Source organism: Fomitiporia mediterranea (assembly GCF_000271605.1).
Source record: "Fomitiporia mediterranea MF3/22 unplaced genomic scaffold FOMMEscaffold_17, whole genome shotgun sequence".
Taxonomy (NCBI): Eukaryota; Fungi; Basidiomycota; class Agaricomycetes; order Hymenochaetales; family Hymenochaetaceae; genus Fomitiporia; species Fomitiporia mediterranea.
This window is the reverse complement of record NW_006760402.1, coordinates 160,404-183,552: the sequence shown is the minus strand read 5'-3', so window position 1 is coordinate 183,552 and position 23,149 is coordinate 160,404. Positions and strand designations below refer to the sequence as shown.

The 23,149-nt window shown below is 44.7% G+C and overlaps 11 protein-coding genes across 11 annotated transcripts; 6 read left to right on the top strand and 5 right to left on the bottom strand.

Annotated features, from left to right (window-relative positions):
- Positions 1 to 318: 318 nt before the first annotated feature.
- FOMMEDRAFT_161959 (uncharacterized protein) lies at positions 319 to 1,567 on the top strand (the record flags this gene model as incomplete). The annotated part of the gene is made up of 5 exons (XM_007271430.1): positions 319 to 328; positions 393 to 627; positions 688 to 914; positions 974 to 1,131; positions 1,178 to 1,567. The coding sequence occupies 5 exons, from the start codon at positions 319 to 321 to the stop codon at positions 1,565 to 1,567; spliced, it is 1,020 nt and encodes a 339-aa protein (XP_007271492.1).
- Positions 1,568 to 2,389: 822 nt separating this feature from the next.
- On the bottom strand, positions 2,390 to 5,800 carry FOMMEDRAFT_143303 (kinesin-domain-containing protein; the record flags this gene model as incomplete). Its single annotated transcript, XM_007271429.1, has 16 exons — positions 2,390 to 2,523; positions 2,584 to 3,122; positions 3,194 to 3,271; positions 3,336 to 3,440; positions 3,526 to 3,821; positions 3,889 to 4,151; positions 4,208 to 4,294; positions 4,344 to 4,396; positions 4,448 to 4,581; positions 4,642 to 4,740; positions 4,802 to 4,854; positions 4,922 to 5,034; positions 5,084 to 5,187; positions 5,239 to 5,349; positions 5,403 to 5,501; positions 5,561 to 5,800. 15 exons carry the CDS (start codon positions 5,798 to 5,800, stop codon positions 2,621 to 2,623), a joined length of 2,337 nt encoding a protein of 778 aa, XP_007271491.1. The 3' UTR covers positions 2,390 to 2,523; positions 2,584 to 2,620.
- A 179-nt stretch (positions 5,801 to 5,979) lies between these two features.
- Positions 5,980 to 7,490, top strand: FOMMEDRAFT_171151 (uncharacterized protein; the record flags this gene model as incomplete). Its single annotated transcript, XM_007271428.1, has 5 exons — positions 5,980 to 6,216; positions 6,283 to 6,502; positions 6,558 to 6,900; positions 6,955 to 7,351; positions 7,407 to 7,490. 4 exons carry the CDS (start codon positions 5,980 to 5,982, stop codon positions 7,265 to 7,267), a joined length of 1,113 nt encoding a protein of 370 aa, XP_007271490.1. The 3' UTR covers positions 7,268 to 7,351; positions 7,407 to 7,490.
- Positions 7,491 to 8,760: 1,270 nt separating this feature from the next.
- Positions 8,761 to 10,282, top strand: FOMMEDRAFT_171150 (alpha/beta-hydrolase). Its single transcript, XM_007271427.1, has 7 exons — positions 8,761 to 9,042; positions 9,105 to 9,174; positions 9,239 to 9,327; positions 9,447 to 9,582; positions 9,651 to 9,803; positions 9,875 to 10,075; positions 10,138 to 10,282. Exons 1-7 carry the CDS (start codon positions 8,785 to 8,787, stop codon positions 10,188 to 10,190), a joined length of 960 nt encoding a protein of 319 aa, XP_007271489.1. The 5' UTR covers positions 8,761 to 8,784; the 3' UTR covers positions 10,191 to 10,282.
- An 868-nt stretch (positions 10,283 to 11,150) lies between these two features.
- Positions 11,151 to 11,766, top strand: FOMMEDRAFT_161954 (uncharacterized protein; the record flags this gene model as incomplete). The annotated part of the gene is made up of 3 exons (XM_007271426.1): positions 11,151 to 11,377; positions 11,430 to 11,593; positions 11,663 to 11,766. 3 exons carry the CDS (start codon positions 11,151 to 11,153, stop codon positions 11,764 to 11,766), a joined length of 495 nt encoding a protein of 164 aa, XP_007271488.1.
- Positions 11,767 to 12,335: 569 nt separating this feature from the next.
- Positions 12,336 to 12,957, top strand: FOMMEDRAFT_143301 (uncharacterized protein). The gene is made up of 3 exons (XM_007271425.1): positions 12,336 to 12,446; positions 12,499 to 12,662; positions 12,727 to 12,957. Exons 1-3 carry the CDS (start codon positions 12,340 to 12,342, stop codon positions 12,834 to 12,836), a joined length of 381 nt encoding a protein of 126 aa, XP_007271487.1. The 5' UTR covers positions 12,336 to 12,339; the 3' UTR covers positions 12,837 to 12,957.
- Positions 12,958 to 13,535: 578 nt separating this feature from the next.
- Positions 13,536 to 14,596, bottom strand: FOMMEDRAFT_31967 (DnaJ-domain-containing protein; the record flags this gene model as incomplete). The annotated part of the gene is made up of 9 exons (XM_007271369.1): positions 13,536 to 13,616; positions 13,679 to 13,699; positions 13,767 to 13,833; positions 13,875 to 13,947; positions 14,002 to 14,007; positions 14,085 to 14,117; positions 14,184 to 14,292; positions 14,348 to 14,410; positions 14,474 to 14,596. 9 exons carry the CDS (start codon positions 14,594 to 14,596, stop codon positions 13,536 to 13,538), a joined length of 576 nt encoding a protein of 191 aa, XP_007271431.1.
- A 1,599-nt stretch (positions 14,597 to 16,195) lies between these two features.
- On the bottom strand, positions 16,196 to 16,877 carry FOMMEDRAFT_143300 (Sm-like ribonucleo protein). The gene is made up of 3 exons (XM_007271424.1): positions 16,826 to 16,877; positions 16,688 to 16,764; positions 16,196 to 16,623 (listed from the first exon to the last, which is right to left on the bottom strand). The coding sequence occupies exons 1-3, from the start codon at positions 16,837 to 16,839 to the stop codon at positions 16,355 to 16,357; spliced, it is 360 nt and encodes a 119-aa protein (XP_007271486.1). The 5' UTR covers positions 16,840 to 16,877; the 3' UTR covers positions 16,196 to 16,354.
- Positions 16,878 to 17,454: 577 nt separating this feature from the next.
- Positions 17,455 to 18,803, bottom strand: FOMMEDRAFT_161951 (uncharacterized protein; the record flags this gene model as incomplete). Its single annotated transcript, XM_007271423.1, has 4 exons — positions 17,455 to 17,994; positions 18,040 to 18,335; positions 18,414 to 18,628; positions 18,682 to 18,803. The coding sequence occupies 4 exons, from the start codon at positions 18,801 to 18,803 to the stop codon at positions 17,455 to 17,457; spliced, it is 1,173 nt and encodes a 390-aa protein (XP_007271485.1).
- Positions 18,804 to 19,164: 361 nt separating this feature from the next.
- FOMMEDRAFT_161950 (uncharacterized protein) lies at positions 19,165 to 20,485 on the top strand (the record flags this gene model as incomplete). Its single annotated transcript, XM_007271422.1, has 9 exons — positions 19,165 to 19,211; positions 19,244 to 19,260; positions 19,316 to 19,556; positions 19,611 to 19,713; positions 19,787 to 19,990; positions 20,058 to 20,133; positions 20,168 to 20,283; positions 20,347 to 20,386; positions 20,448 to 20,485. 9 exons carry the CDS (start codon positions 19,165 to 19,167, stop codon positions 20,483 to 20,485), a joined length of 882 nt encoding a protein of 293 aa, XP_007271484.1.
- A 123-nt stretch (positions 20,486 to 20,608) lies between these two features.
- FOMMEDRAFT_161949 (uncharacterized protein) lies at positions 20,609 to 21,118 on the bottom strand (the record flags this gene model as incomplete). Its single annotated transcript, XM_007271421.1, has 1 exon — positions 20,609 to 21,118. One exon carries the CDS (start codon positions 21,116 to 21,118, stop codon positions 20,609 to 20,611), a length of 510 nt encoding a protein of 169 aa, XP_007271483.1.
- Positions 21,119 to 23,149: the final 2,031 nt, after the last annotated feature.

The following is a 23,149-nucleotide window of genomic DNA, read 5'->3' as shown; positions in this document are numbered from 1 at the left end:
TTGTAGGATGCTTGAACTCCTCTACTCACATTAGGGACGCACTCTTGAGTCGACTGTAAGTATAAGTTCTACTGGTCCAGGTCATACCTGGACCGGACCTGGACTGGACCTCAGGTCCGGTCCAACAGCGGTCCACAAAGGTTCGGGTCCAGGTCCCTCCTTTACCCGGACCGTATGAAGAGGTCCGGGTTACAGTCCAGGTAAAGGAGGGGTGGACCGGTCCAGAACCGGACCACGGCAACTATAGGTCTGGCAGCCAGCATTGCCTCTTAGTGATACTAATTGATTATTTTAATCCTAGATGGATATCGTTTTCTAATGCAAACATGTGAGCCATCATCCATCTGCTGTTATAAATTGGAAGCATTACTTTACTAAATATCCTGTATAAGTCCAACCAGGGGACAGAATCTCGCTTTTTGGTTTCTCAAGGGGAGCATACACTGCTCGTGTGCTCTCAGGATTCCTGCAAAAGATCGGCTTGTTGCCACGTGAAAATCATGCACAGATACCTTTTGCCTGGAAGATCTTCAAGTCTAGCGATTGCAATGGTGGCCTTGGAAAATGCTCTGATTACAAGAAGACTTTTTCGTTTACAAAGATAGAAGTTGATTTCCTCGGACTTTGGTATGTACGAATATCTATGTAATGACTTGAAATGGCAAGGTGTTCTCATATTTATGCAAGGGGTACTGTTGCTTCGGTTGGAATAGCTGGCAAAGAGTTACCTTTTGCTACAGTCTCGGTTGACCGTGGACTTCGTATCTTTCGCCAAGCACTTGCTCTGGACGAGTGTCGAGTGAAGTTCACCCCCAACTTTAAGCTTACGAAAGCTGGCACTCCATCGGAATTGAAAGTCGAGGGTGCAGATGCACGAGAGACATTGGAAAAGGAAGCCGGTGGTGAAGATGCACGTGAGATATCTGAAATTTCTGTGTTGCATAATTTCAATGTTTGACTGTATTAAACAAAGCGAATGGTCCGTATCGGGGAACAACGTATAGTCCACGTCTACTCCATGAAAATCCGGTGCGTGAGGTCTGGTTTGCCGGATGCCACTCGGATGTCGGAGGAGGCTCTGTTCCCCATTCGACACGCAATTCACTCTCACGCATTCCCCTTCGACGGATGGTCCGAGAATGTTTCCGGATGAATACTAGCATCAAGTTTAATAAAGGAATCGCTTGCAGACATCGGATTTGGCACAGTTCCATTCACGAACGAACAGCTTTTTCGGAGGGACCAACAGAATGTCCCAGTAGCAGTCAACGAAAAAGAAGAGCAACTCGAAGACGCAAGATCTCCGATAGTCGACCAACTCTTCAAATGGTACTGGTGGATTCCCGAACTGTTCCCCGTCGCTCTCCGCCAGCAAAATTCGAGAGACGGGCAGCGCAGCAAGTACAAGAGACAAATTAACCTTGGAAGAGGGCGTAAGATATATGGAGACGCATGGGATTTTGTGGAGCATAACGGTGAGAAACAGTGGTACATACAGATACATCGCTCTGTCCAAGAGCGCATGAACTTGCGGGAACATACTGGCTACGTTTCAAAGGACTTGTAGAAGATTATTTGGCCAAACCACCGAGAAGAGACCTTTTTGACTGATTAGGACAAGTCACACTTTCATGTGGACTAGCTCGTTAGTGATCAGTGCGACAAATGGATCATTCAATTCATTTACAAGAAAAAAAAGGACGGAGCATATCCGAAATGCACCAAACAACACCGGTCAGCACTTTTTCAAGTCAAGCAACTGCAACAATCAGAATATTGGCAGAGCACTACCAGCCCGTATTGGGAAGTCATCCTGTCAAAGTCAAGCATCGGAAAACTTGTCTCGGCAAAACTCACAACCCGCAAGGCATCCGTCCATCCTCCACATTTTCACGTCCTCTCCATCCATCCATTCATTTACCTACTTACCTACCATGTTCATATTCCACTCGGACTTTCCGGAGTTATCTCGGCCGCACAAATCGGAAAAACACACCTACCCTTCGTGCATGTAATACAACGCGGCACGTCTTAACCATCAATACAATCTACAAACCGGAAATGAAAGGAAGCTGTCTCGGCTTCATTAAACCCTTCGCCCAATAGAATATATTGAATGCCAGTTTGTAACTCAGTCTTCCAGGAATGGATCAAGGTAGAAGCAACAGCAGTGACAGGACAGGGAAGTAACGAAGACACACAGAGCAACAAGGTATTCAATTAATGAATTCAGAACACGAAAAGCTAAACTCGCGTGGTTCCCACATGGCAATCTTCCTCCTGTGGACACCGATCGTCTGCTGCATACAATTTATTGAATACCACTCATTTTCGTCGCTAGTGCAGCAGTGCAACGCGATGACGTGAAGTGTAATGGTCATAAATCATTCGAATACTGTACGTATACAATTGTACTTCCATACAGAGGCGTGATCAGAGCAATCATCATTAGTCGGCATCCAGAACAAGCTGAGCAAGTAAAGTACAAGGAAATGGAACAAAAGGTTTATTAGCAAGAAGACCCTTCAATAATGTAGCCGTCAGACATCTAACTAAACGTAGAATTGAGTGTAGTGATCTCACCAAGACGCAGTTTATGAACGTGCGACAAAAAGCTTAATCACGTCACCAACGCCCTTGCATTCTCGGGCAGCCACTCCTGGTCCTCGTCGCCCTCGTCACCACTTTCTGTACACCCAACAACTGCCTTCGCACCTCTCCCTCCTTTCTTTTGTTTCTTCGGCGGAGTACCCTCCTCTTCGTCTAGCTCCTCGTCCCTAGAAACACGCTTTTGCTTCGTTGGACTATTCGTTGCCTCTCCCAAGGGCGCCGGACGAGAACGAGAACGTGCACTTGCTCCCTTTGTTTTCTGACCCTTCTTACTGACGTTGCGCGCATTGTCTAGGCTCCTTGACGTACGGCAATTTTCATCAACCGAGTCTCCATCGTGATCGTCACCTTCTGCCTCGCTACTTTCCGGTGCCAGCGGGGAGCGATCAGCGGCAGCGGCAATCGCAGAATTGTCCTCCGTGCTCGTCGCCTTTTTACTTTTACACTTTTTCTTCTTCGGCTTCGGCACGAACTCGACGTTATTATTTACGGCATATTCAATTTCGACGATGCTAGCATTTTTTAAACGTTTGATGTCATCAAGCGTTGCCATCATTAGTCCGAAGAGCACGAATACACGTACCGTTGTCTCAATTTTACGTTGTCTGGTACGTATGATTCTGCCTTCTTATACAAATTGAGCGCAACCTGCATATTACCCCTGCCGAAAAAAAAACAATGCCTCAATACCAGTGTTTTGACTTCGTAATTTCGGGTTTACTTACTTCTCAGAATGCGCCCGCGCAAGGGCAACGTACGCTCGTCCCGTCTTCTTTTTTGACGTAGGAGAAAGCACATCGGCAAGTTGGACTTCGCGGCTGCTCTGCTCGCTACTCGGGTCATTTTCCACAGAAAGAGGCGGATACTGCATCGTCAGTCATCACTTCCGCCTTCAACGGGCCAAAGGTTACCTACTATTTTTGCTCAAGCTCGGCGAGTCGTCGCTTTAGTTCATTATCCAGATCCTCATGGCGTCTGAGAAGGGGAGTCAATACACCAGAAGGCAAGGTACTCAAAGCCGCCGGAGGTGCAGGTGCAAGCGCTGGTCGGGTCATTTCATCGCTTAAAATAACGTCCGGAGTGGAAGGATGACTCTCCTCTTCTGTGGTTGCCAACACCTGTTTCTCTACCTCCTTCCTTTCTTCCTCCTCTCGACGACGCTCCCGTTCCTCGAGACGGCGTGCGACCTCAATTTCCACGGCTCTGGCAATCTAACGGCAAAAAGTCTCTTAGTCGTTGCTGCTCACTCTCGGTATTTGGCGCAATCGAAAACTTTACCCTCTCGTCGATTTCCTCCTCAGTCATCCCTAAAATCCCCGACCCACTATTGTTACCGCGATCACTGTTTCTACGACTGCCTGGATTCCCGGCTTCAGGGATTGCTTTCTTTGCTAAGCCTTGGCTCGTTCCCTTCGTGCCCATAGTAAAGGGCTGGAATCCGCCAGGACCTCCGATACCGAAATTAGATACGCGTCCCTTTGAAGGACCAGGAAGTTTAGACGATCCGGCGGCTGGCAGTAACGAAGGTCTGCCAGCTTGTCCTATTACGTGACAAAAATTTAAGTTTTCGGCAATTCAAAGCACAACAATCACGTACGAGATGAAGATGTAACATTCGCGGGAGGCAAACAAGGGACCTGTGATGCTAGTGCAGCAAAGTGGGGTTTCGGTGCGGGTTGATTGTCTATTGTACACTGTCAAAACTGCCTGACGATCAACATAACGTCGCTCACCTCGGACATTTACGACGGGCTTGTTCTCAATCTCTTTCGTCCGTGTTGCAAAACTGAACTCTTTGTCAAGGTAAAACGGAATATCAGGCTCTTAATAAACGTACTTGAGGGTGTTCCATGTATCCTGTCTGAACTTCGTCCCAGGCGCCAGGTTACAGATGAGCAAGCCGACAGCAGTCCCACCAAGGGCGTCTTGCAAAATTCTGGTGAGTTTCGAATTTCTGTAGGGAATCCGTGACTCCATAGAAAGCAAGAAGTAAGGTTTTAAACAAAGTCAAGATTAACAAATACAACATACTGCTCCTTGGTTCAATGCGTGAACAACCTGGCCAAGAACACTGAGGGACTTGTTGATTGCAGCTGACTCGGCCATGCGTGCAGGATCGTTTCCTGTGAGCTATTGTACCAACTTGTATTAGCAATCCACAATTCCAAACAAAGAAAAAATCCCAAAGTACCTTGTTATTCTCTGATCCGGCCAGGTCTACGAGGTTGATCTTGCCAGTCACCGCTAAAGATCGGGCAGACAATATTAATGCGTCTATCAAGCATCGCATTGCAGTAATTGGATGACGGACTTTGTTTCGCCGCCAGATCCACCATTTGCACATGCAGCGTCAGTATGGCATGCGAACGTGAAGATGAATGGTTCAGGTTAGTCGAGCCGACCGACCGACGCTTAGTCGCAGCACTGGACAAGCATTAACGGTATTACACATGAGCATGAGAGAATATCTCACTTGTATATCCTATCAAAATCAGCAGCACTCGACAAAGGTATGGAGCTCAGATGTGCAACGAAGACTTGACCAGCGGCGTCCTCTCTGATGGGAAGTTTCGGCGCCTGGTATTACATTTAGATTGTCTGGCAAAAAATACGTTAAGGACTACTTACACTATCTCGGTCGACCAAAAGATCATATGCCTCCTCCTTGTAAATCTCCATGTAAGAAACAGAGAGGCCAATTTCGGCGTTTTCGATAGTTTCACTCCTTTCGAATATGTCCTCGAAGAGATCTCAGATTCAACGAACAAGAATAGAAAAGCGGACAAGTATACCTTTACGACGCGTGGTATTACACCGGGTTGTGCTTTCGAGCCCTGTATTGTGTGTGTTTTGCCAGATGAAGTTACGCCATACGCAAAAACTGTTACGGTCTTTGGAGAAGTATCGAAAGTCAGTAGCCACCCAGCGATGCCAATTTATTAGAATGTACCACTCCGCCAAAAACAATGTCGAGCAGCGGCTTGACATCATTGTTGTAAATTTCCTCCTGGGTAGATTCGGGTCCGTAGCAAGAAGAGAACGGGAATTTGAAGCGCTGGTTGTTGTCGCGCGGGTGGGACATCATGACGAATGCACCGTCTTCGTCGCTTTGCACTCCAACGGCATCGTCGACAATTTCCCCCGGAATACTCGGTCGCAAACGTGCTGCGATGCATATCTTTGTTGCCATCGTTTGCTATGAATTGGCCGACAACGACGACGACAAGGACCGGGTGAATTCACTGCTGTCGAGTGTCCAAACGGAAGCAAACCGAACACGTCCCATGCAAGTGCACGTGATCCACGTGACCGCGTCATTGCGGTTCACGAGACGCGTCTCTCACTCTCTGAGTCTCTCTGTCTTCCGCAATGGCGACAACTGGGACAGCAGTAGCACGTTCGTCGCTCGATAATCCAGAGCTAAACGACCAGATTGAAAAGGCAAAAACACTTGTTGCTTCATTTGCAAGCAAGCCATTGAGCATTGCAGATGCCGAAGGCAAATTTTCGCAGAAGATCAGCGCCTTCAACGAGATCGAGCCCGCCACTGCCTTCACACCACGACATGCCCCACAGCATGTTTCAGCTGAAGTAGAGGCACAACTAGTGAGCTAGATTGTTTCCTATTTCGCTTCTTATCTCTGACAGTGTCTGCATTGCTGTTATTATTAGTCTTTTCTCCGAAAACTCAAGTTCCTGTACTTGGAGCAATATGCAAAGGACAAATACATCAAGACGATAGTGGATGATGATGCCGAAATTATCACGGTCGATGATAACGAAGCTCTCCGGCGGAGCAGCGAGGTCAAGAAGGCGAATCTAAAGGTGGCTAAGGAGCGTCTCACGGAGCGAAACAAACAGTTCAACGAGCTCGCTTCCGATGTCGAAGACAGTAAGCGTTCTGTCCTGTTTTAGATTACAGTTGTATCCTAATACGCTTGTTGCAGAATACGGAACCGCTAAATCTCTCACCGATGAATTCACGCAACTAACATCCCAAATTCTCGACGCGCGACACGCCATCGTCCGACTTCGCGCCGCTCATCCTCCCGGATCACGCCTCTCAGTTGCCTCTGCTAATGCGACGCTTGAGACGCAGACAGAACAAATGACAGCACTTGATGCACAGCTGTCCGACAATGCACTACGTGCTGACAGGTTGAAGGAGCGCATGCAAGAAGCAGCGCGTGACGTCGAACGACTTCGCCTTGAACGTGCTGCAAAGGAAGACCAAGCACGTCGGACAAAAGTGGAAGAAGAAGACGAGCGCGTCGGCGGATTATACGATTGGTAAGTTTCCGTGACATTGCGCATTCAGTAGTCCGCTAATAATCTATCTATTAGGCTGATAGCCTGCCTCACCCTCCATCGCATGCTCTTCTCGCTCGTATCACATAAAGCAGTCGCAGAAAACGAGCTGACCCTCACCTACTCCGTGCCTGCCCACCCAACCTCCCAAACATCAGAACTCACACAACTTACTATTACGCTTCTCTTCCACCCCAATACACGTATATTAGCAGACGCATCAATCAGCTCTCCTGATCAACATCTTGCAAACCTGAACCTTGCAGACCTGATCGGGAGTCATGTACAATCAAATGACGTTCTAGGTCTCATCCGTGGTATACTAGCACGTGTCCGCCATGGAGCGTGAGTATCCCATACGGAATTTGCCGAGATCCCGTTCCCTTGCTTCAGCCACTCCATTTAGACTTGGATGGTAATTATTATCTCTATGGTGCGTCTACACGGAAAGCACGACGCGCGAACTCACTCCTTTCATTATAATTTAGTGTTTGATTTAGTACAACCAATCGAAAGCTCCTATGACTTGATATTTTATGCCGAGTTATTAATGTTCATGTTCTTCGGCTGCCATCAGAATGTGAAAAACTCAGGCACGTTCCTTTCTTCTGTTTCTAAGCGCACCATATGCTTGCGGTCGAATGGCTTCCTCGGTCAACGACTCGTCACCTTGAAGAGTACGTTCTTCACGTCAGTGAGACAGGCCCGAATTACATCCTCAAAAGACGTGATTCCGGCCCCGAAATGTATGATTGCGTTAAGGTGCTTATCCACAGTTTTAGTTCACTTATTAGCCTGTTAATCGACCAAGCCCTCTAATATTCCTGGTGACGTCGAGTGAGTTCTCCGTCCGCCATGTGAATGAAGCAACTTGCACACCCTTGTTCTTTATATTGCACGCGTTCTTGTCCCGCGATATCACCGCATGGGCTGTACTATGGTTTTTCCAAGAGTATCCGGAAGCTACCAGAGTAAGGGACGATTAATAACACTGCAATGCGTCGCCGCAGTGCTGAAGAGACCAGTCTAACCATCTACATACAGTGACAACCACTAGACAGTGATTTCCGTCCGATCATTTAACAAAGTTAAGCTGCATTGTTATTATTGGCTGATCCTCACTATGATACATCCTGATTGGCCCGAGCGGAACGATGGAACATCGACATTGTCTTGAGGTCGGACACCGATCTCGGGCGAAGTGCAAGTTGCTTAGTCCATCCCTTGTGCGATCATTTCGTCTTGCCAGATATCACCCATGACCGCAAGTTTTTCTTGAAAGTTTTTTGGTCCTCCGCTTCATCTATTGGCCCTTCTATCCATCCGTGAGTATTCAATATTTGGTCCCGAATGCCGCGCTGTAGCTGGTTTGATTTCCGCTCGTCCTTCTGTTACCGTGCACCACCAAGATTGGGTGCACCCGGTGTATTCTGTACACGATGGACCCACAGGACTGATCCGGAGAGATTGTCTATCCTTTGTACGCCCTGAACTTCCATTCTTGTCTTTCTAATCGTTTATTCGAACTTGATTCATGATCATCTGCAATTTCTTCTCTCATCTCTCCCGCCCATAATCATCGCCATCTCTTCCCTGATTTGTTTGGAGTAATTACGCCATGGCCTCCATCAATGAGGTTGAAGAAAATCAGTGTATGCGGTGGACCCTATAAAACTCCGTCGTTCTCTGAAACGCTTGCTCTTCTGGGCGACACTGTTAATTCCGTGCATAGTCAATTGCGCAATATGAGGCAGCTTCGCTTCTCCACGTCCCATTTAACTGCCATGCTCTTTCCTTCCTCTCTTCTTCCCTTCTTTCAACCTTCTCACTTTGCCTCCACAGACGAGTCCAAACCACTGCCTCGCCATGCCGTTCCTCAAAGTCTCTGACAGTGTCACATTCCACTACATCATTCCAAGCTGCCCAGACCACGATCGACAATACTTGGATCCTAAGAAGCCGACGGTCCTGCTCTTACATCCACGTCTATTCGATTCCTATTTCTTTACACCGCAATGGCATGATGCACGCCTTGCGCGAGGATACAACCTTCTCGCAATCGATCACCACTACCATGGCAAAACAAATGCCGTGGTAGATGACAAGCCGTACGACTTTATGATGGTATGTCACCTGTCTTTCATACATTTGTATTACTCTTCTAAACACACCGTGTCTCTCGGAAGGTCGCGGCGGACTTGTTACAAGCCTTAGACAAGCTTGGTGTTAAGAAGTGTCACATATTTGGCAACAGTCGTACGTTCATATATCCATGTCCATTATCCCCCATCCAACTCCTAGCTAAATTCGTATCTCGCAGTCGGCGCACCAATTGCTTTCCGTATGTACATTCTACGCCCGAATACAGTTGAAAGCATGATTCTGTGCGGAAAGCATCCCCCTGTTGAGGTTCGTTTCTATTCCTCCGTGTCCCCCATTTTGGCTTCTTGTCTTCTCTTCTTGCATTCAGTTCTGCTTCGTTAATTCGGTCCGATCACTGACTGATATATCCATATTGGACCAAATAGACGGAAGAGAACAAAGGACAGTACCGTTCCCTGCGAGACGCGTGTTTAGACTATGACGACGATGGGAATGACAAGTTAGCGTCCGACGTCGTGTACGGATTACATTACATCTATTTTGGTGAAGAGACTGGAGCAGGTCTGTGTGCTTCTTTCCCAAGCGAGCTACTACCGACAGTCCTTGTATTCTAACCTCTAATATGAAAGATGCCATTATAGAGGAATGGGTGGCCACCTCAAACTTCCGTCCGTCGAATCAAAAACTCATCAAGAAAATATTCTCTTCACTCCTGGATAGAACCCCGCTTTGTCCGGAGCAGGTCGCTTCTGTCACTTGTCCTGTGCTTATTATCCATGGAGGTACGTCCAATCTGCCATCCGAATTCACCCGCTATCTGAAAATAGAACTCACTAATGCTCTTTACAAACAGAGGCTGACGTGCCGTATCCGCCCTCCGTGGCACACGAGATTTACGATTCCATGCCGAATGCTAAGAGAGAGTTAGTCATAATCCCTGGCGCACCGCACTTCTTGAGCTGGACGCACGCGCAGGAGGTCAACGATGTTGTAGTCAGCTTCTTGGATCGCATCACTGGTGTAGACAGCGAGGCACTCGGGCACCTTCCCATTAGTAAGTCCTGTTACTCAGCTTTTCTGACGACGTAGCTGAATAGACTTCTCGATGCATTGAAGATTTTGCAGCGCTTCATAAAAAGACGCCGTTCTGGAAGAAACTCGTGATTTGACGGTCGGGCTCTTCATCGCATTGGACGTTCACTGCGTTTTGAATCCTGAACATTTTATTCAGTGCAGTAGAGTACTGCTCTGTCTGGTCCGCCTCTGTCATAATTTTGTTTGCTCTACAATACGTCTCCTTCCTCTAATTCAATTCCGAGCGTGCGAATTCTATCAGGTTTATTGGCGTGCCGAATGATTCGAATTTAGTAACCTTGTTTTACAGGAAATAAGCTCTGACGTTCATTGATCAGCCACACTCTATGGTGTCGCAAGAAGTACATGAAACATGCGATAATGCCGTAATTTCAAGAGACAACTAATATTGCCACTGGCTGAGTTATGCTTCTGTTAGATATTGTAAAAAATGAGAGAAGTAATCGGATGATTTGCGCACAGATGAGGTTAAGACCGAAGCTATAACAAAAGCTAAGTTACGGTAATTGTACATGACGAATGAGATGGCAATTGTCAGCTTTGTTTCAGTGTTAGCCACGATTCACTCTGAAAAACTTTGTTATAAAGAAATGCAAGTCGATAAAATTTGTCATTAGCGATTAGTAGGACAACTAGGTATGAGTTTGTATTAAAGATTATAAAATATTCGGATAGTGTATTAGAATATATTAATCTGTAAAATAAGTCCTTTACTTGACATACTCATCAAACCTTTACAAGTAAAACATACAGCTTATATTATACTTCAGAACTATATCATAAAACAATAGCTTGAAATACTTGTATTGAGTTATTATAATGCTAAACACGTATGGAAGGGGACCTACTTCGCAACTTTTTTAACTGGAAAAACTATGGATTGTAGTTATACTCGGCATTTTGCTATATTATGCAATTTGAGGTATATATTAAGAGTAATTTATTCACATGATTTTTCACGAGCGTTTGGCTCCTGTATCGTGTCTCAGATATGAAAATCATGTGTGAGCGTTACTTTCGAATTATGTCTCAGGATGGGCAATGATAAGTGGATTACACCTCGCACTGCTCGCAGGAGGTGCACACATACTTTCTCACTTGACTCCGACTTTCATTTGTCCATGGCTCAAGATCCACAGACCTGGGAACAGTACATAGCAGACATACAAGCTGCACAGACCAGCCTTAACTGCATCTCAGATTTTCTAACCACGGTGTTTGCTGGGGAGGCGCCGAACGATACCATGGAAAGCATTTACCAGTGAGCAGTACCGCCTTATCTCAAGTTCGGCTGGCTGCTAATGGCGCACTAGATGGAAAATGTGGGAGGCTCGCAAACAAAACCGCTTAATTCTTCACTGGACCGGTGACCCTGCTGAATGTCCTGTACTAAAGCCTTTACCACGCCGTGACCTCCGCAAGTTGCCAAATTACATCGATTTCCCCAAATCTTTCGATGCACTAGCTTGTTTTAATGGTAAGCACTACTCCTTTATCCGACCGTGTGGTGTACGTTAATTGTATGCTTTGGCTGACTTCTTACAAGAGGATGTATTACATGCACTACTCAAGGCATACGATCAACCCACCGATGGCATTCTCACGGCCCGTGTATTTCGCTTTGTTTCATATATTACCACAGATCAGTAATTGTTCAACCGGAGCAAGAAGTTGAATGTTATACTCAACGTACATATATGCTGTTCAGTGCCAGCCGCTTCACTGTGTTTTTGTTTTATACATTTGGGACGTATGCCCTCCTTCTGTGCTCGTGCTTCCTGAAATGTACTGTGCACCCTCTCCGATCATCTCTTACTTGTCTTTTCTATGTCAACTCGTTGTTTGAACTTTGCCGTATCTTGTTACTGCCCTACGCATAAGGGGAAATAAGTCAATCAGATGTTCCAATGTACATACAGTAAAACAGTCTATACTATCTATAAATTGTAACGCTCCCAAGAGTAGGTAAACAACCCCTGGTGTTACGTGCAGACTGTGTTACAGTGCGTAGCCACCAACGCAGCATCACGTGCATGCCAGTGAACCATACAGATAATGAAAATCATGCGCTACTGTCGGATTCTATCTAGGACTGGACAAAGACCTGTCAGCCTCTGGTATCTCCCTCAGTATTTCAGTCGATTGATGTGCATAAGCAATTTATCATTTGCTCCGACTCCTCATTTTTTCATGGCTCAAAATCAACAGACGTGGGCGCAGTCCATGGCAGACATAGAAACTGCACACACTAGCCTTAACCGCGTCTCAGCCTTGATAAATACGGTGTTTGCTGGGGAGGCGCCAGATGATGTCGTGGAAAGCCTTTACCAGTCAGCAATAGCGCCTTTTCTCAAGTTCGGCTGGCTGCTAATGACGCATTAGATGGAAGATGTGGGAGGCTCGCAAACAAAACTCCTTAATTCTTCACTGGACCGGCAACCCTGCTGAACGTCCTGCTCTGAAGCGTCTGCCACGCCATGACTTCAGCGAGTTACCGGCTGGCGTTATTTTTCCCCAGACCATTGAGGCAGCAGCTCTCCTTGGTCGTAAGCACTGTTCCTTACCCCAATCATATGGTGCACATTTTACATTTTACTGACTTCATTCAAGGGGACGAATTACAAGCACTACTCCATGCTTATGGTCAGCCCACCAATGGCGAACCCCAGGCCCTTCTGTTTCGCTTTGTGTCGTATATTACCACAAATCAGTATCAGTGATTGTTCAACCGGAGCAAGAAGTCCAATGTTACATTTAACATACATATATGCTGTTTATGTGACGCCAGCCGCTTTGCCGTGGTTATGTTTCGCATATTTGGATGTATGCCTTCTTTCTGTGTTCGTGCCTCTTGAAAAGTACTGTACCTCCTGCCCGATCACTTGCTTGAATGTTCTGTGTCACCTCGTTGTTTGCTGTGATCTTGTTACTTCCGTATTTCTGTTACTGTACAGAAGATAGCAGCGAAATATATGAAAATACCGTTATCCAAAAGCAGACTTAGTTTCATTTCCCACCCACCCAAGATAATTGTGGCAGACGAGAAATAAATCTTCGAAGAAAGTCCAGCACATCAGGATCTTCGTAATCACTCATGTGCTGCTTACAGCAAGACTAGACAGTCCTTAAAGGTTTATAAAAGTCTAAGAATTACGAAAAATTTCATATTAAATCATAATGACAGTCCAGGCACTCCAGGCAGTCTGAGTTCTAAAAGTAATCCGAGAATTCTAGAGGTAATCTAGAGAATCTGTGCAAATCCTGGCAGTCTCATGTATTCTAGGACTTTCTGGAGGGGGGTGGGGGGGGGGGGCTTTCAACTTCTGATGTCATCTTTGCTAGTGTCTGCAATTTGAAGAAGGTAACTGAAAATATGTCTTAGAGGAGAGAAAAGGACCTACTACGTCTATAAAACCCATTTAAATCACTTCTATGCGGAACTTTTGATTCGGATGCGCTTGAATAACTGTCATCATCAAAAATACTGGGTCTCTTTTGATCTGAATTTCGCAGTTAAGTAATCCAAATACAAAAAATGATCAATTTCACTGAACAAACTTACGTTGTTTGCCAGACTTATGATCTAATGGTTTGTTGATCGGTCAAGTTAAATCACACATGCCGAGAAAGAGGTGGGAATAGTAACTCACGTTTGCGCTCAGCTGGTCTCCGAGTCGATTTCCTATGATCAGACCAATGTTGCTCAATGATAGGATGCTAATATCTTTGGAAAAGCAAAAACATAATTGAGCACCTACTTTTTCTTTGGATTTGGAGGACTGTTCCGGTGCATCTGCTCCCGAAACATTGACCTCAAGTTGTCGGATGACACTGTATGACGTATAGATTAAATATACATTTTCAATGGCTATGGAAGTTACTCACTAGTCTCTGAAGGGAAGCATGTATCGAAGCACGCATTGTATGGATTAGAATAAATGGCAGCAATTGCTACAAATATTACTCACCGTTCCCGGTGCCACTTGTACTAAAAGGGTTTGCTGTAGGAACACATCTTTTAAGAATATATACTAACATGAGAACTAGTATGTAACGATATTTTGTACCTGATTTGTGCTGTCCTTGGGCTTCTTTGAACCGCTTGCGCGAGAGAATCAGGTCATCCACCCATTTGCGATCTCTAACGTCAGCCAGGATTTCATATGCATCTTGTAACTACAAACAAAGTATGTGTAAGTTATTCATGAATAAGGTCCACAACTAATACTACCTCCTGGAACTTTCTGGTAGCATCAGGGTCATGCGGATTTTTATCTGGGTGCCGAAGCTTAGCCTACAAGAGTTATAACTAAATGGTAAATACCTTGCATTGACTCATAAGAAGAAGACTACAAACTAGTTCTCTGTATTTATCCTTAATATTATTGTCAGCTGCTTGATTGTCCACTTCTAACACTCTGTAAAGTTTCTCAGGGTCTTGCATAATTGCCTCATGCAGAGACTGACTGATGTAGACCATTCTGACTGGTTCTCTCCACTAGGCCAGAACCAACTATGTTAACAATCAAGCAAAAAGTTCTGGCTGCTTTATACTCAAACACAATACAATGTAAAGGTATTGCAATTTTTTTTGATATATTAAATGCAAACTCACATGAAACATTAGTAATGTCTGGTATAAACCATAATATACAAGTGACATAGCTACATTATAATACTTTATAAGTATTTGCAACTAAATACATACTTATTGTTTACTATAAAGAAATACAAATACAAATACAAATAGTAATAACTAAACAGAAGGATTAACTGTAAGGTAGTAATACTAATAGAGGTTGACATTAGTACTCTATTATTAGAAATCATAGTAATCAAAAAGTTTGCACATAATTCTATTGGCTGTTACTGAAGATGCTGACAAACCAGAACATTATATTACTCTCTTTTGTACTATGTTCATTTTTGTATTTGCTCCTCTTCTATTTCACCAATTTTGAAGGAATAGTTGTGAGAAACAAAATTGGTATACAGTAACTTTGCTCAGAAAAGAACTATGCCTACCTTGCTTGACATGTGTGTAACAGAATCTTCTGAATGTATCACTCTTACTTAGTACCTTTTATATGCACTACTTTTACTGTATGTACACTGGGTACACTGTGCAAGCAAACAAGTTGTCTGTTTCACAGAATGTGAACCTAGCTCAAGTGGTTCAGTACTCAAACAATCAATATAAATAAATATGTTGCATTCACTATAACTGTACATATCACTCCTGCCAGAACGTCCATCATGGATTTATTAAACGGACAATCCATAGTACATAATATATACTCAAGTACTATCAAAATTACAGACTGTAATTCTGGGATACAGAACAGTTCAAGTGAAAGAGGGGAAGAGAGGTCAAACAAACAATTAGCAATACTCAAAGGCAGACTTGGCCTCATTTCCTTATTATTGCAGCGTAACACAAATAAACCTTCGGAGACGATCCATGAGGTCAATACGATTGCCATCATGGGGTTGTCTATATGCTTGTAATATGCTTTGGAGTTCGGCCTCTTGAAAGAAATCAGGTCATTGTACAACATGTAATGGGAAAATACAATACTCACTTTTCATATTAATGAATACCTGAGGAGTCTACAGAAAGTTGACGTTGTCAGTCAGAGCCAGAGGCTGAAAGTGTGGTTCGTCGCCGGGGTTGCCCATCTAGTTAAAAGCACGAAAGTTGCGCTCTCGCGCCTCGCGTAGTAGAAAGCTGTGGAGGACAGAAAGGAACCGCATTGCCTACGTATAATAAGGTGACAATATCATGCGTCATGTTTGTTGAACCTTCTTGCACATGATCCAATTCGCTGTTTATGCCCATGTTAGCTAGCTGACCAGCAATTTGTTGTAGCTAGTTGGGCCAATTGGGTTGATTCTGTGCCCGTCAATTTTATGAGCAGCAGCAAGGATGGAGCGTAAATAAGAGGACACTGGAGCCAGCTGAATGGAATCGAGACAAGGTGCCAAACAAGTCATCTTTGCTTTAATACTTAGTCCTAAATGATGCCAGACCAGCACACCGTCGCGCTCATGGATTGCAAGGCAAGGTTAGGAGAATGGAGTGAAGTCACTGGCGCTTGATTCATACAAGTAAACGTCACAAAACTCAATACTAAAATCAGATTCTTTTAGATGCACATAAAACAGCGCAAAGTGGGTACTTAAACGCCAAAAGAGGGAGGTGTACAAACGAGCCTTAAGGAAACACCACGCAGTATTATCACCGACCCCTGCCACGTCCACGACCACGCGGACGTCCGCGATCGACAACGGCACGTCCTCGTCCTCGTCCACGTACTTCTTCCTTTTTGCGATTCTTTGGTTTTGGCGCGTCGTCAACCAGAAGGGTATCGAGCGGCAGAGCGTCGGGGAGAACAAAATAGCGGATATTGTTTCCGCGAATGGAGAGCGTGTCGAGCGACTGTGGGTCACGGTTGCGCATCGTCATTTTGACGGTTTTGAGATGGGTGTTCATCTGCATATCCACACCTGCAAAGACCAGTAAGTATATGTCTGTCTGTCGAAACGGACTGTTAGACAAAGGCTGCCAAACCTGTGATCGTTCCATGCACGATCGAACCGTTTTTGAGCTCGATTGTCACCGTCTCGTTGTTCAACTTCATCAAGAATCTGAAAAGGCACGATAATTAAGCGAGAAACTCAGAAAGCGTGCAAAAAATATATATCACACCTTACGAGTTTCATGGTGAATGGACTGGACGACGATGTATGTCCTGCCTGCCTGGCGTCAAAAGCGTCGCTGTTGCTCGTCAATTGTAACGCCGTGACAATCAGTGCGTGTCACGCGATTTCAGTTTTTCAACTGGTCAAAGGCCAATAATAATGGCCATGCTTCATTGCTCGACACTCAGTGATCTTCTCTTACCACCAGCGCTCATGTCTTCTTAGTCCTTATGCTTAGCGTAGCTCTCAAGTAATTCCTGCTTAACTCAAACTTACATAATACAAACTATGCTTTTACTTGGCCTCAGTTTACGTTCTTATAGGTTCACAGTTCTCACTCAATCAAAGCTCTTGCTTCTTACGGCCTGGGCTCTCAATTTACGATCATCTTACAACTTAGGCTCTTGCTTAATCGCACTTCTTACAGCTCAGGTCTCAATTGCCTTACAACTTCGGGGAAAAAACGCAGGCAAAAAAAACCGAAGTTGACACTTAAGCTTTACAGTCTTGCCTCACACCTCTTGAGTCTTGAACCACGTGGTATCTCGCTGTCTTGCTGTCTTGCTGTTTTGAGGTCACACAAGCCTGGCGGTCTCGCCGCCGCCGAGAAGACTACGAGACTAAGCACATGCTATTCTAAGACGACCAGCCCGCCACTCCACTCCACTTTTCTTCCCCACTGTCATCTTTGGTATTCTCGTCGTCGGCCTTGGGATACACGAAACAAAACAGAGTGGCCAGTTCTCCTTTGGTGAGCGTCTCCCGCCGTCGCCGTCTGCCTCGCATCCAGAGACATGTATCCAATTCAGCGTGCCCCATGGCAGCCACGACCTCTCGTCCGACAGCTAACCCCAACTCGACGTCAAATCTGTAGAGAAACATCAGTGAACTGTAACAAGTAGATGCACGGATGCTCGTCTCATGTTGTCTGCGCAGACTCCAGGGGACGCCAGACCCAGGTTTTCTGGTCCTAAGCACAAGACGAGTAAGTGAACAGATTTCTGAGACCCATAGACTCAGAAATTGAAACGCCTTATGGCTTAGCTGTGTTGGGATCGAAACGTCTCCTGAATAGGCATCTGTAGGGAAAACGCCTTCTCTCCCTCGACGAATAGCACGATGCGCAGCCTGCTCGAGAAGTAGCAGACCAGGGCGCCAGTCGTTGGGGCTAGTGAACTACGTTAACTTGTCATCGCTGCTGACGTCGTCCGTGTCACTGACTTTGGTAGAGAGGATGACCTTGGCTGGGCACTGGTGATCGTGACGACGAAAGGCTCCGGCGATGCGGTCAGAAAGCCTCGGCACAAACTTGCTGATGAGAGGAGTGGCCAGTTCGCCCTCATCCTCAAGCCCATACTCCGGCTTTCCGAACCGCGGGAGCATGTCGATAGTGTCGACCATAAGCAGGAAAGGTGGGATCTCAGTCTTCCGTTCACCTCGTACTCGGATACTTGCGTCCGACTCAACCTGCGTCACTGTTACCGAACTCTCTCGTTTGGTGGCTGATGCTAGCTCAACTACAAGTCTGTAGAGAAACGTCTGTAAACTGAAACAAGCAGAAACGCGGTTACTCGTCTTATGTTATCCGAGCGAACTACGTCTGATGCTGAAGCCTGGTCTCCTAGCCCAACGCAAGGCGAGACGATGAACGACTTCTAGGACTCCTAGTAGAAATTGAAACGTCGGATAGCGTAGCTCAGTTCGGAAACAGCTTCGAACGCGCTCGAATGTCTCGGGTCTCCTTACGATCTCTGAACGACGCGCCGCCTGCTCGAGAGATAGCAGGTCAGGATGCCAGTTTGTCTCGGAGCTAGTGAATCACGGTAGACCATCGTTGTTGCTGACGTCCGCCGCGTCGCTGACCTTGGTAGAGACGATGACCTTGACCAGGCGCTGGTGATCGCGACGACGAAAGGCTTTGGCGATGCGGTCGGAAAGCCTCTCCACAGACTTACTGACGAAGGGAGTAGCCAATTCGGCCTCATCTTCAATTGGTACTCTGGCTTTTTGGAGTGCGGGTGTGTCGATGGTGTCGCGTATAATCGGAAAAGATGGAAACCCCGTCTCCTGGTGGACAAGCTCTCTCGTTCGGTGGTTGATGCTAACTCAATTCCAAACCTGCACGGGAAAATCAGTGGATTGAAACAAGTAGAATCGCAGGTACTAGGCTCAATGTCCGTACCAACCACAGGCAGCACTGAATCCGGTTCGTCTAGTCTTAGGTGCAAGATAAGTTAGTGAACAACTTCTAAGACTCTTGGACTGCGAAGCGGAAACGCCGGATAGCTTAGCTCAGTTCAGACCGAAACATTTCCTATTAGAGAGAACGACCTTGACTTGGCGCTGATGGCTGCGACGGCGAAAAACTTTGGCGATGCGGTCGGAAAACCTCGGTACGGGACTTGCTGACGAAGGGTGTGGCCAGCTTGCCCTCATCCTCAAGTCCGTGCTCTGGCTATCTGACCGGGGGGAGCGCGTCGATGGTATCGCGTTTAAGTGGGAAAGGCAGAATTCCGGTCTACTATTCATCTCGTACTCGAGCCTGCGCATTCGACTCTATCTGTCTATGGTGGATGCGCTCTCTCGTTCGATAGCCGACGCTGGCTCAACGCCAAATCTGCGGATGAACATCAGCGAACTGTAACGAATAGGTGCACAGGTACTCGTCTCATGTTATCTGCGCCAACTTCAGGTGATGCCGAATCCGAATCGTCGGGTCCTAGATGCAAATCAAATCCGTAAACAACTTAAAAGACACTTATATCGCAAAACTGAAACGCCGGATAGCTTAGCTCAGTCCGGGTGCAAGCGTTCTTCTGGAGAGACATTTCCAGAAAGGGCATCCACCCTGGGCCTCCTTTCTCGAGCAGCCTCAAAAACGCTCGAACGCCTCGAGTATCCTTATAATGCCTGCTCGAGAGGAAACAAACTAGGACGCCAAGTTGCTAGGGACGGTAAACCACGTTAGTCTATTGTCGCTATCGACATCGCTCGCGTCGTCGACCTCGGTAGAGAGACGATCTTGACCCGGCGCTGGAAATGGCGCCGACGAGAGACTCCACTGAGGCGGTCGGAAAGCCTCGGCACAGACTTTCTTACGAGTGGAGTGGCTAGTTCGCCCTGGTTCTCAAACCTGTGCTCTGGCTTCCCATACCAGGGAAGGACATCGAAGGTATCGCGTATGAGCGGGAAAGCAACTCGAATTCTGTAGGGAACATTTAGTGAAACGCAACAAATAGAGAAGCAGGAACTCTGAGGATGACATTGACTCCGCGCTGGTGATCACAACGACGAACGACTCCACCGAGGCGGCCGGTAAGCCTCGGTACAGATTCGCTGACGAAGGGAGTGGCTAGTTCACCCTCATCCTCAAACCCATACTCTGGCTCACCAAACCGAGGGAGTGCGTCGATGGTATTGCATTTAAGCGGGGAGGATGGAATCCCGGTCTCCTGTTCACCTCTCGTATTCTAATATTTGTATCAGGCGCGGCCTGCCTCACGACGGACATGCCCTTTCATTCGATAGCTGACGCCAGCTCAACTCAACTCTAAATCTGTAGAGAAACGTCAGTGTACTGTAACAAGTAGAACTGCGGGTACTCGTCTCATTCTCTGTGCCAACCATAGGTGACGCTGAACCCGGGTCTTCTCGTTCTAGGCGCTAGGCGGTGACCAATTTCTAGGACGCTTAGAAATTGAACTGCCAGAAGGCTGAGCTCAGTTCAGGCGGTACATTCTCTGGATATGCATCTCCAGAAAACGCATCCACCCTCCCTTCGCGAACAGCTTCAGACGCGCTCGAATGCCTCGGGTCTCCTTACGATATCCGCACGACGCGCAGCCTGCTCGAGAGGTAGCAAGCCGGGACGCCAGTTGTCAGCGCTAGTGAACAACATTATCGCGTTGTCGCTGTCGACATCGTCCGCGTCGTTGACCTTGGAAGAGAGGACAACCTTGACTCCGCGCTGGCGATCATCACGACGACGAAATACTCCGCTGAGGCTGTCGGAAAACCTTCGCACGGACTTACTAACGAGAGGAGTGGCTAGTTCACCCTCATCTTCAGACACGTACTCTGGCCTTCCACACCGAGAGAGCGTTTCGATGACGTCGCGTTTCAGCGGGAAAGGTAGAATCCCGGCCTCAAGAGGTAGGAGGACAACCGACTCGTTGAACGTGATGATGTACATTGTGCTATGCGGAATATGTAGATGGGGGTTTGGTAATAAATGCGTGAGGGTGGGTGACGATGGTAGGGTAAGAATGCAAGAAGCAATGAGTTGTTCCTCGTTCTTCATACCTTATTTATAGACAAATCTAACATGTCTCAAAATCGTCGTATGTTGGCTCGAGCTGAAACGAAGCGTTGGCTTATTCTGAACGCAGCTGCATAAGGTCGGGAGCATCCATAAGATACAAATTTCAAATAACAATAAGTCCTTAGTTTATGTCAGAATATGTCTCATACTTACAATTGAAGAAGTATTACACAGTACTTATAAAATTAAAAAGCCGGACCATTTGTAAAAAGGAAAACAGAGACAGTTAGATGACATTCCTTGAATAACAGAATGGCTGTCCTGATTAGTGTCTGATTCCTTTATGTGAAACATAACACTATAAGTTTATTGTCCTAACAGTTTAGATAACTGTTCAATTGTGTTGCTACAACCTTTGTCTGTAAACAATGTGACTTTCTGTATTTGGAAGGTAAAGACTATACTATAGTTGTATTGTTTCTGTATCTGAACCCTGAGTCCTACAGCTCTTTTTAGGTTAGCTCCAACTGGCCACTCACAAATTGACTTGAATTTCACTAAGTCAAAATAAAGTCATTTCCCTAAGAAAATATATATTCCCCTCCCCCAAGCCTAACTAACACTCAACTTAACACTTAAACTTAACAACCTAAACTAAACCTAAACCTAATTAGAAAGGCTCTACCCCTCCAAACCCCCCTCCTAACTTCTTAGTCTGTAAACCAGCATACAAGTATTATGTAAGTGGCTAGTCAGGGTTGTTCTAAAAAGAGTTATGAGACTTAGGGTTCAGATATAAAAAGTTAAAACTATTATACTATTATAGTGTCTTATATAGTTAATTTAAAACTATTTCACTTATTTCTATTCACTACAACCTTTATACAATACAAAAAGTTATAATTATAAATTACAACATTTTGTCTATAATATACTAGTTTTATTTTTGTAAAAAAGTAAAAATTAAATATTTTATTGATTTTATAAAATAACAAGTCAAAAAGTGTAGTTTAACACATTTAACCTATATATAAACACTCTATAAGAAAGAAATTTGCTTACTATATCTAAGTACATATTTTTAGTATACAAACTTAATTTTGACTCTATTTAGAATAATTTGAATTAGAAACAGAAGTAATTACATTCTATCTATTTTTTTTAAGTTTATTAACTAATAAAATTATAAGAACAGACTTAATATAATAATTAAAAACTATTTAATTATATTCTACTATCTCTCTCTTACACTCTCCTCTATCTCTTACTCTTACTTACTCTATACTTCTAATGTATACTAGTTCTAGTATAGAGTATATTACTTTCTCTTCTAAGAGTTGAGTTACTGTGTTTGTTAGAAATCTCTCCTCTTATAAAGTAATACATATTCTACTATTTTATATAAATACTAATTAATTTCTTCCTCCTTTATTTCAAGCTTATATTCTTTCTCCTTTAGTTATTAAAGCTATACTACTCTAATACACTTAATACTGTTTATTCTAAAGAACTTACACATTTAAAAAAAATTAATAACATTATTCTTACTACTAATACTTGTAATAACTATAATTTTTACAGTTGTAAAAACAATAACCTAGTACAATTTACATTTTTAATTTTAAGCTATAATATTTAGTACATATATACTTCCAACTTATATAAATATAAATAATAACTTTATTTTATAGATTATCAAAGTAGAATTGTGTATAAAAAATTATGAAGTTTGAGATTAGTGAATTTGTATTTCTAGTTTATCAAAATTATATTATTAGCAATATTCCTTGTAACTTACTTAATACTCTGCAGAAACTTCTACAAAAAAACACACTAATAAAAAATATACAATTACACAAATTTACAGAATTATAGCTCAAAATATTGACTATTTGAATTACTATAAAGTATTCATTGTGTGGGAAAGAGTTTGGTTCACTCTAAGAGCTCAATTTCTTGTACTCTTCGGATTGTAAGTATAATAACTTGTTTTGTGCTCATTATATTGACTCAAAATTTTGAATATATATTTATTAGATGTTAAGCTACATAAATACAAAAGTTTATGAA